The following is a 12,290-nucleotide window of genomic DNA, read 5'->3' as shown; positions in this document are numbered from 1 at the left end:
CATAAATAATAGTTAGCTCACCTGGGGTGAAATATACAGAGAAAAATCTTTAAAATTATTCTTCTCAAAAATCAATTGGCCAGAAAAGCTGTACATGTAACTCTTCAGGTAGTGTTTGTCCAAAGTTTGTCCAAACCATGATCCCCGGGTGTACGATGGGACCACAATTGGGGATCAAATTTTTAAAAATAAATTGAGAAAAATCCGCTTATCTAAATCAAGGTAGCCAGAAAAGCTGTAACTTGTGTGAAAGCATCTTCAGGTAGTCTAGATTCAATGTTTTTTCAAATCAGGATCCTCGGGGGTAAGGTGTGGCCACAAAGGGGGGGGGTCGAAATGTTTACATAGGAATACATATAGAGAGAAATCTTCTCAACAAAAACCAGTAGGCAAACAAGAGGCCCATGGGGCCACATCGCTCACCTGAACAACAATGGGCGTTCAAAAGATATTGTGCCATATGGCCCTCGGTAGAATAACAAAATAAATATTGTAAAGTATTCAAATTTTACACTTATTTTTGCATACACGTAATCTTTGACATTGTACCTTCATGAAATACTGTTTTTTCACAGAATAAGAAAATCCTACGCAAAATATAGAACTAAATATTTGGTATGTGTACACTGTTTTATAACTTCTAATTCCCTGTATTTTCGTTCTGGCCCCCTCCCCCACTTAATAAAGCGATCAAAATATATGAAAGCATGTAGGTACATTTTCTTCCTCAACTACTTACTAGTTATAGTATTTTTTTTAAATATAAAAGTTATTGTATTTTATCAAAAAAATCCTACATGTATATATGTGAAGAAGAAAATTGCACCTCAATGCGCTCAATTTCTCAAATTAAAAATATTCAACAATTTAATTTGTCTTCTCCATTATAATTAAATGACTGTTGTTTAGCTCGCGTAAACTCGTGACTTTTATAACTTTACTCACACTTGATTGATCAATACACTGGAATGAAAAATGTTGTCACGTGACATGTTAAAGAGCTATAAAAATCAATGTTACCGTATTGACAGGCACATCACTCTAATTTACTATGGCCTATGCATCCATTATTTTCATTTTTATTCAAAATGACAAATGGCTACAAACCAGGATAATTTTCCGCTGTAATATTTTCTTAAGAATAGCGATAATTCTTTTATCCCCGCAACAGAAATGTGTCAGAACTATGGAAACTGTTTTAACGATGCCGTTTTTATTTACTCACATTTCACATTATTCATTGTATAAAGAGGGGCCCCCAGAGAGTAGTTATAAACAGCATATCATTCTTTAATTTTTTTGTGTACAAGTATTTAACATACTCTAATTCATATAGAATTTCTAATGATCAACCAAAAGAAAGTGAGCGCACAAGATTGTAAGTTTGCAGGAATCCTCGACACGAATCAATTGGGATTTAAATGTCTATAACCTCGAAAGGCTATGTACAGATTTCAACAAAAATATATTATGTTGAGAGTCGAAGTACATGGCTATTCCGGTTATTAAAAAACTCACAAAGCTTTCAAAAAATGGCAATGAGAGGTAAACCGATAACTAGTTGGAAATGTTAATGAAAACATTATTTAATGAAGTTATATTGTGTTATCCTAAAAAACTAGTAATAAGAAAATAATTTTTTTTATAGTGTTCATACAGCAGATCTAGAAATCAATAAAAACAAATTAAAATATACCGGTATATTATAATTCAACATCATGTTACAATAACATACATTTAAAACAAAAAAGTTTATTTTTTTTTTAAAAGACCACCAATTGGATTTGAACCCAAAACACTGAATGTATGTATTCACTAAATCCAGGACGAAACCACTGAGCCACGGAGACTTGTCAATATATGCTCTATAACAGTACAGTACAGTACCCGCAACGTTATGTTTTACAAGATAAACAATAGGATGGGATTCACGCACGATAGAACAGTATACACGCACGAAAGGATAGGATTAACGCACGATAGAACAGTATACACGCACGATATGATAGGATTGATACGCGATAGGAAAGGATAAACGATGTTCATGATAAACGTATGATCGCTTTTAACGATATTTACGAACAAACTGATAATGGCAGAATTTGAGAGAGAACACCTACAAATAAAGATTTACGTGGAATTTCTTTTTAGTAACAATTGCCGAGTTGTTAATCATCGCTGCATCATTTATAGAATGTATAAAAATGACCAATTAATTTTTTTAAACTAAAATTATTAGCTTTAATGATCATTTTTTTGTATTGTTAAAATTGTTTTCATTACCGAACACCCTATCCGATCGCCACGAATATTTCAGCCCGAGATTGAATCACTCGGAAAATAGCGGGTTTAATTATATAAATCCAACTCTTGTATAAAGTAATTATAAAATCATAAGTACATTTTTTTCTGTATAAGAAAAATGATGCATTAAAAACGAATTATTACTGACAAGTTAAGTAAATACTTACGCAGATACACATTCTGCGCACGATTTGTTAACATTGTTTTCATTACCACACACCCTAGCTGATTGCCGAGAACATTTCAGGCTGAAATCAAATATCACATGGAAAATAACGGGTTCAAAATACAACTCGGGTTTTAATTTAATATAAATTATTTCATAAATAGTTTTGTTTCTGTAAAATATGATGCAACAAAATTTATTGCATAAAAGTTAGTGTTTACGCAGGTATACATGCACTCTGCGTACGATTTGATATATTCGATATACAGGTAAATATGTAACCTTGTTCCTAAGAAATTCGTTTTTCATTTTTAATGTTAACAGATATGATTTACATTTAATATTGGTTAATTTTGATCTAAAAAAATTAAAAATTAGTATCCTGATGGAATGTTGGATGATTTTATGATTTTACAATTCTTGTTCGATAAATATTCGTATACGGCACACCGAACGAGTTGCAACTTAGTAATAAATTTACTTGCTTATGAAAAGGCACGAAACGATTAACACGATAGAATAAACGGAAGAATTGTTAAAATTAAACGATAAACCTGATAGGATTAACGCACGATAGAACAGTATACACGCACGATAGAACAGTATACACGCACGATAGGATAGAATTAACGCGCAATAGAACTGTTTACATGCACAATACGATATGATTGATACACGATACGATAGGATAGGATTGTAAAAAATAACGTTGCGGGTACTGTAATTAACTACTGGAAACTCTTCCGGTCGTCCACCATAGGCCGTCAGTCACCATCACCTCTCAGGCCAATACACAGAGCCTCGTCCATGCATAGAATGTGACTAACCCCGGGACCTTTAATTATAATGCTTACATAAGTACAATGTATTAATGACCCTAACCGGTCTCCGTATAATACATTTAAACAGAGTGAACTCTCGACACTTAGATATATGTTTACACACCGTAGCGAACGGCACAGGTAGTTAAACTACACTATATACTACATATCTAAACAAAACACGACACTATTAGACTATAATGCACATATATTGCGATATATACGTGGCATACTGTTAAACATACAACGCTAAGGTAACATTCACGTGACAACTCTTGTCCGCTATTTATAGTAATATAAAGTGGCACTTATAAGAGTTAAAAAAATGAAAATGAAATGAATAAAAGCAAACTTACCCCGTCTGGAGATTTAGTTACCAGGCAATTACAAAACTAAATACACGTGGTCAGATCCGTGTGGGGAAACCGTGCGCTCTGTCCAGAACTGCAAAATTCAAACCTTATAAAGCCCTAACAATGCGGGTGGAATGACCAAGGTTGAGAATATTATGCTGACCAATGCCAAACTGAAAAACATGAGGCTCCATACGGGATAAAAATAAAATGTCTATCAAAACACTGGGGTTCAGTACGGGATAAATACACTACATGTAAAAACAACTTACACTACAGCAATTACTAAGATTTGATTGTGACAGGGGGCACCATGGGGGTAGAATTTTTTTACATACGAATGTAAAGAGTAATATCTTCTTTTCGAATATCAATTAAGCAGAAAAGTATTATTTGAGTGGAAGAATCTTTAGGTTGAGTAATATATACAAAGAACAATCTTTAAAAATCAAATAAAAAAGGTTGAGACTATAATTGCAGAATGGCAAATTTTTACATAGGAAATATATTTGATCGTTCTCTAAAATATATAGTATATAGTATTACTAATATGCAAACATTTTGATATTTGTTGATTCTCAGTTGTTTAGTCTGTGGCCCTGGATAATTATTGGGCCACACAAGAGGTTCAAAGTTTGATGTAGGTTTATATTTTTATGAACAGTTGTTTAACTAAAGATTATTTTGAGTATAGTAATGCTCAATATGTGGTATAACTATGAAATCATCTAGTTACAAAAGGAGCTCAACATAAGATCATGGGTAGACCATTTTGAAAATCTTTTAATACAAGATCTGTTTTAATCATTCATTGTCCCAATACTTTGGATATGACTTGATGAAGCTTATCTAATTGTGTCTAATGTTGCTCAGGGGAGCAATGTGGCCCATGGGCCTCTTGTTTAACAAAATATTTTTGAAGAGTAAGTGTTATTCTATCATACAATACTATACTAGCATGCTGAAGCTAATGTTATTAAGTTTACCATTTGACTGCTAATACTTATCGTGTTTTTATGTTTATCTCGTATATGCTAAGAAATACATAACATTACAAATGTCAAAGAGAAGAAGACACGTTTTTCAAAGGTTGCATAAAACTTTACATTGCTCTTCATATTTCATATCATAAATAACAGCGTTTTTACAAATAGCGGTCAAATTAAAAAGTAAAGAACATAAAATCACATGTTATTTAAAAAATAACGATTCATAAAAATTATTGATTATATACATATGACTCGATATATTCATATTTCGCTGTTTGTCTCTCGAAGTAAAATTGAACATGACTCGAGAAAATAAGCAGATAAAGTTAAAAATATGTAATAACATGAACAACATGCTCTAGTTAGATCAATACAATAAAATTCCACGGAATTACACAAGTGCGACAGGTGGAGGGGGTGCTGGAGGATAAACGGGCTTTACCAAGGGGGATTTTCCTTCAATGCCATTCAGGTAACAAGATACATCTGAGACACTTTGAAACTTGAATGACTGATTTATTGGTAAGTAGCGTTGACAAATAACGGAACTCTGTAATTAAATATCATAAGATTATTCAATGTTTGTTATATCAACACGATTTCTACTTTATTTCAAAAAACGTAACTGAACATGAAAAAATTGCAATTTTAATGAAAATGTAATAATGATCAGAAAATAGTAATTTCAAAGTTTCTCTAACAAAAAACATGATGACAGAATGATTTTCAAAATACCCTGGCTAGTTTTTAATGATGTAAATTGTATTTTTTCAATACAATAACGTAGCATTACAGCATCACAGAATTTGATTAATAAAATGTATAAAAATGTAATAAAATAAACAGCAACGTAAAACTTTCCCTTGCTCTAGTTAGATCAATACAATAAAATTCCACGGAATTACACAAGTGCAACAGGTGGAAGGGGTGCTGGAGGATTAACGGGCTTTACCTCGAAGGCTATTTCTTCAATGCTGTTCAGGTAACAAGATACATCTGAGTCACTTTGAAACTTGAATGGCCAATAGTTTCGTTCCTTGTCCGGGTCGCTTTCTTGGCCGAAGTTTAGATTAAAACAGGACCTCTGTAATTAAATATAATAAGATTATTCAATGTATGTTATATCACCACGATTTCTATTTTATTTCAAAAAACGTGATTGGAAATGAAAAAAAATTGCAATTTTAATGAAAATGTAATACTGATCAGAAAAAGTAATTTCAAAGTTTCTCTAACAGAAAACATGTTGACAGAATGATTCTCAAAATACCCTGGCTAGTTTTTAATGAGGTAATTTGTGTTTTCTCAATACAATAACGCAGCATTACAGCATCACAGAATTTGATTAATAAAATGTATAAAAATGTAATAAAATAAACAGCAACGTAAAACTTTTCCTTGCTCTAGTTAGATCAATACAATAAAATTCCACGGAATTACACAAGTGCAACAGGTGGAAGGGGTGCTGGAGGATTAACGGGCTTTACCCTGGGGGCTATTTCTTCAATGCTGTTCAGGTAACAAGATTCATCTGAGTCACTTTGAAACTTGAATGGCCAAGAGTTTCGTTCCTTGTCCGGGTCGCTTTCTTGGCCGAAGTTTAGATTAAAACAGGACCTCTGTAATTAAATATAATAAGATTATTCAATGTATGTTATATCACCACGATTTCTATTTTATTTCAAAAAACGTGATTGGAAATGAAAAAAAAACTGCAATTTTAATGAAAATGTAATACTGATCAGAAATAGTAATTTCAAAGTTTCTCTAACAGAAAACATGTTGACAGAATGATTCTCAAAATACCCTGGCTAGTTTTTAATGAGGTAAATTGTGTTTTCTCAATACAATAACGTAGCATTAAAGCATCACAAAATTTGATTAATAAAATGTATAAAAATGTAATAAAAGAAACAGCAACGTATAACTTTTCCCCGGGATATGATTTTGGTTGAACACATAATTAAACCTTGTGAATTTGTGAGGATTTGTCAGAAGATTTTTTCAGGAACAACCAAGTTCATGCTCCCAGTATTTGAGTGAAGTGATCTATGTTACTTATATAAAGGGTGTTAAGAAAGTTCGTTCCGTTTGTAAATTGACAAACATTAAATTGATAAAAGCACTATTTCAGTTTCAAATTCACACTGGTTAAACTAGAGGCTTTCTCTCAACATATCAGCAGTTACCCCCCCCCCCCCCCCCTATGTGCACTCTCTGGTGGTGTCATAGAGCGATGTAAACATTTATGTCTATTACGTCATCAAACAAAATGACGAGTTCGGTGAAAAAGCAGACGTCTTGCACAAGTGCCGATACTGTCAACGAACAAGCCCTGGTTTTGGTTTTATTAGATGCAGGGTTGGGTGTGAAGGATGTGGCTAAACAACTGTGTAAAAGTGAGCGATGGGTAACAAAGTGGAGACGCAGGCGAAAGCAAAATAAACAGCTCATCGACCAACCGAGATCGGGCCGACCGTCGAAAATAGTGCGCGTAGTAAAAAGGAAAGCCGATAACATAAAATACAAAAGAGGAAAATCAACAAGAAAATGCAGCAAAAAAACTCAAGAACTCGGTTTTTAATGTGAATCATGTGAATGTGTCTAATAATTTAAAAGAAAAAAAAATGGAAGGCATTTAAACGATAAAAAAAATCAGCTTCTGACGAAAACACAACGACAGAAAAGATTGAAAGGACTAAGTGCGGTTTTATGCAATTTTTGCCCCCCAAAATCGAAGTTTTAGAAAGAGCTTTAAAATAAGGTGAAAGATAGTTAAAATCATATTGGAAATAAAGGTGTAAAAGGTTATCACCACAGTGACGTCATAATGTAGAAATGACGTCATGAATATTGCATTATTTTGATAAATTGATGTTTTGTAGCAAAATATGGGTGTTTTCCGATGGTTTTTCGACTGGGAAACATCGAGCGCAGGCTTGCTCAAGTACCATATTTTAGTATAATGTGTATAACTATCTGAAGAAAAGTATATGTTAAAATCGCACTTGAGCAGACCTGCGCTCTATACTTCCGAATGCAAAATATAGAGCAAAAATGAGAATATTTTCATTTGTTTGCAAATTTGTGGGAATTGGGCCATTTAGGTGACGTCATAGATACACAGCGAATAAGCAATGATGACTGAAATCATTATTAAAGTTATAGGCATCCTCTATACAATGATTTGTGAAGATTTTATTTTTATACGATACTATTTAAAAATTGGTTGAAATCGGGGGCAGAAAGTTGACCATACCGCACATAGTCCTTTGCTCGTGATCACAAGCACTTGACAGCTGAAGACTGGGAGTAATACATCTTCAGTGACGGTTCTACAAAATACATGACTGTTTCATGTTTCGAACCGACAATACGATGTTGTGTGGGGGTTCCAGTCGGATGAGTTACCCGGTGTCAGCTGCGTCAAGTGCAGCGCCAAAGTCATGATCTGGAGTGCAATGGGAGTTAACGGTTTGGCAAAGCTACACATTGGTCCATCCGGCAAAACTATAAATGCAAAATTTTATGTATATATCATTCTTAAAAAAAAGAACTTAAACCTGCACTGAATCGAAAAAAATAACAAAAACTGGCGGGATTGATGAACAAAAGTTGGTTCAATATCCAGGACATGCTACGTTTGTTCAAGATGGTGCGACATCTCACACTGCTTTGAATTTGTGTAAAGATAATTTACCAAACTTTATTTCAAAAGAAGAATGGCCGGGCAATTCCCCAGATCTAAACTGCATAGAACATTTCTGGAGTATTCTGGACAGTGAGGCCGACAGGGATACGCGCCCGATATCAATGTACCAATTACGCCCCCGTCTTCAACGAGCATGGAGGGATATCTCATTTGATTTTTTTAATTCATTCAATGCCAAACAGAATTAAAAATGTACTGAAAAACAAAGTTGGCTTATCTGGTTATTAAAAATCAAAAAACTTACACACGAATTGCTTATTAATGAATATAGGCTAAAGTAAATCACGGAACGAACTTTCTACTCACCCTTTATATCCAAATTTGAAAAAGTCAAATAGTGCAGAAATTTTAGAATAACATTGCTTAAACGATTTAAAGGGGGGACAGGGGGTTGCAGTGTACACACTTTTGTCAATGATTTTTTTGTTTATGTTTATTAAGATGTCCACTACTACATATATCATTTTCATGACTAATTTCTTATCTTGCAAGGAAGATATTTTGGTAAGAAGTATCTCCCTTTTCTGGCATTATGAATTATTTTAAAAATATCAATTTTCTGAAAAGTATTTTATTTGATGGAATTTATTATTTAGTCATATTCAGTATATTTGAGAGCGAAAACTAATTTCAAACTTGTTTACAACATTGGCTTTTCTGCCTAGCAATATCATAATTTTATCAATATATTGCTGAAATCAGCACTTCAAATTTTCAAGTTCTTGATTCTAAGTTTGCACAAAATGTGATAGCAAATACAATTTGTCAATGAATTTTTAAAACAAAAATCATAAAAAACCGGTCCTGGTTAAAATCGTTCACAGATAATAGAAAAATGAAGAAAAAAAATCCATACACCTCAGCTAAATGTATCTGAAATTAAAGTCGTTATCCCATTAAACGTGCTTATAAAAAATGGAAACCAATATCAAAGCTTTTGAATAATCATTAGTTGTATTTTGGATATAAAAAAAGAAAATGATGAGCAGGATCTTACATGTACATGTATTCCATGGTTGCCTTTAGTTAGTACCTTTAAGATTTTATTAGTATTCGTGAAGTATAACTAAATGGTTTTGTAACGACATCCTTTAATGAGTATACATGGGAATTGAAATATCGAGAGTTAAATGTCTGTTACTCTCTATTTTGGAATAACAACTACTTTAAAAAACTTATTTTCTTGATTTTAATTATGGAACTTCATACATGTAGCTCACAACCAGTAAGTTATATTTTTCTTTAAATTACCAATCATGTTTTTTTGGTGGTAATTTCTTAAAATGACGGTTTTTTAGGGCGCTTTCCATTAACGTTGCCTCGCTGATTGCAGCTTAAAACTGATACTCATCTCAAAATTTGGTCCAGACATTTTCGCTATTTGCAGTTTTAATGTTTTTCGATGAAGTAGGACAAACTTTAGTTACAGATAACCAGTTTTGTAAAATATGGTAACGTAGATTCCTTATTGTTTCCTAATCGGCAATGATAAAATGCGTTGCCATAATCGCTCGCCGGCGACGCGTGTTCCAGCATTCGGCGAAGAGGGCAACACCGGCAAATCTGGCGATGCCGGTAAAATGGAAAGCACCCTTATAAAGGCGAATCAGTTTACTAATACATATTGTTTTTTTATACTGTGGTTGATTTTCTGTAAGTTTTCTCTACTTTTTAATAAAATCTTACGAGTAAACCTGATCGGAAAAGTTTAACGTAAACACGTATATCAAAAATGTATGTTCATCGTTATTAAATGAATATAATTTGCGAAAAATATGTACATCAATATGTAAAGCATTATTTTTCAAATCACTTTTAATTTTGCTGTCATGCAGAGAAACACCTAACACCCAACAAAAATCGGTCTTAAATTCTAAATATGACTTTAACTGAAAAGAATGTTTCGCAGAGTAGAAAGGAAATATAATAAATGCAATATTTTTTTCTGTTTATATTTACACAAAAACAACGAAGGTCAAACGGCAATTGATTGCCAAATTAAAGAATAATATAAAGTGTTGATAGTTACGTGGTTTCAATTATCAACGGCTTTGGTAAAAAAAAACAATAAAAGATTTAAATTCTCAGATAGATTGACTGTTTTTTAAACTCAGTAAAGATTAAAAATAGAACTAGTATAACCTGTTTGCACATGAGCTGTAATTGAAATTGATCAAACGGCTAATATGATATCTCTAATATGATTGTCTGAATCTAATTAAAAAGTCTATTAAATAAATCCCTCTTTGCTTTGCACATCAAGAAACTGCTTTTCTTACCTCCAACTGTTCATTTTTGGAACCGGAGGAGTCCTCGACGAGTGTCCTTTCTTCCAAAAATATTGAAAACAAACTCTTATAGATTCTCTTGGTAAATTCCCGATTTCTTATCGGATGATTGTCATTAGGTTGCTCTTTTCCCTCTTCAAATTTGTTTTCTCTTGGTACTGAACCTGATGTCTCCATAATTATTTGCTTGTTATTGCTATTAGGCAAAATACTGTTTGGCCATAGCTATGTATACACAGAAAGTTCTTAAGGGAAATAAATACACGGAAAGTTTTTTCAGGGAATTCCCATTAGAGGACGAAGTTCTGTTAATTATCAGACCGCGGCATACAACGTGCGGCATTCAATTTGTCTGCACGGCCTGTTGTGTTATAGGACCGACGATATCAAAAGTAAGCATCCAATGCTTAAGGTTGTATGTGACGTCTATCGATATTTAAAATTTTCAAATTTTATAATATTTAACTAAAATAAACGTTTTAAAAATGTTTAGAAAAATTAACAAAAAATTAATCTGTTTAAAATTCAAATGTAACATCAAGCGGATTAGTACGTTTTTGACGTTGGTGCATTGCGACGTGTCTTGTGACGTGCAAACCAGGTTATAGTTAACTAATTTTTTTTCCCAATTAAATCATGCGTTAAACGCCAGAATGAAATTATATGAAAATGATTTACTAATTAAGGACATTCATCAGAATAAAAAGAAGACATGTGTCTTTTCAGACAATATCTGATATTGCCTAAAGACAAAAATGTATTGGGAAGCAGTGTTCACGAATAAATATAAGATGTTTCACTTTGATAATGATTATGATTAATGGATCCTATAAAACAAATACATGACAATAAATAATTTGCATATAGGATCCGTGATAATTATAAATAACTCTTAAGTGAAATCAATTTATACAATTTAGAGTTATTTCCCTTGATATTTGATTATTCAAATATACATGTAAAATATGTAAATGCTAATAATGCCATGATTCCCATATTCCATATTACTGTGATAATATTTTAATACACATTATCTAAAACATACCAAATTATGGGCTCGTATCCCATTATATGATTTAGGGTGATTCGCACCGTATAACTCAGATCTCTATGATTTATGAACATATCAGTGTAAATATTCAAAATATATATAAAGTGATAGTTTTATTTTAATTTTAAATGAATCATGTCAATTCAATTATTCTCTTTCTTCCGTCTTTTTCTCAAAACTATATTATATTAGTAATTGTGATTATATAAAAATACTCTGTATATTGTCAAAACGTAAACTTACTGTCACTGAAATTTCAAACCATGAGTATATATTGCAACTTCTCTGAACCACTGCCTTTCTAAGAAATAACAATAATTAGAATATCATTAAGCACACTATCACAGTGATATTCTCCTTTCTTGATACCAAAAGACACTCAGGTAATCATTTTTTTCTTCCATAGAATTTTTCTTGAATTTCAAATGAATTTCATCTTTCTACCAAGTTTCAATTAATTAGTAATAATTGATTTAACGAGGCCGGGTCTAATTTTTTCTGCCCTAGATTTTTTAATGAATTTTTTTTACATGAATTTCTACTGATATAATTATTTATTTTATTTTAAGATACAAAAAAAAAGACATTTACCACACCGTTTGTTTA

At 32.3% G+C, this 12,290-nt stretch overlaps 1 protein-coding gene across 1 annotated transcript in view; it reads right to left on the bottom strand.

The window, feature by feature from the left end:
- The window catches only part of LOC117682377 (uncharacterized), a 69,033-nt gene extending 58,170 nt beyond the window's left edge, over positions 1–10,863 (bottom strand). The window contains exon 1 of the mRNA XM_066083365.1: positions 10,625–10,863. Coding sequence (XP_065939437.1) covers positions 10,625–10,810 — 186 coding nt within the window. The 5' untranslated portion in view covers positions 10,811–10,863. The remainder of the gene's footprint in view (positions 1–10,624) is intronic.
- Between the last annotated feature and the right edge of the window lie 1,427 nt (positions 10,864–12,290).

The sequence above is a fragment of the Magallana gigas genome, chromosome 4 (assembly GCF_963853765.1).
Source record: "Magallana gigas chromosome 4, xbMagGiga1.1, whole genome shotgun sequence".
Lineage (NCBI taxonomy): Eukaryota > Metazoa > Mollusca > Bivalvia > Ostreida > Ostreidae > Magallana > Magallana gigas.
Note: the sequence above shows the minus strand (reverse complement) of the source record. Positions and strands in the feature narration are given on the sequence as shown.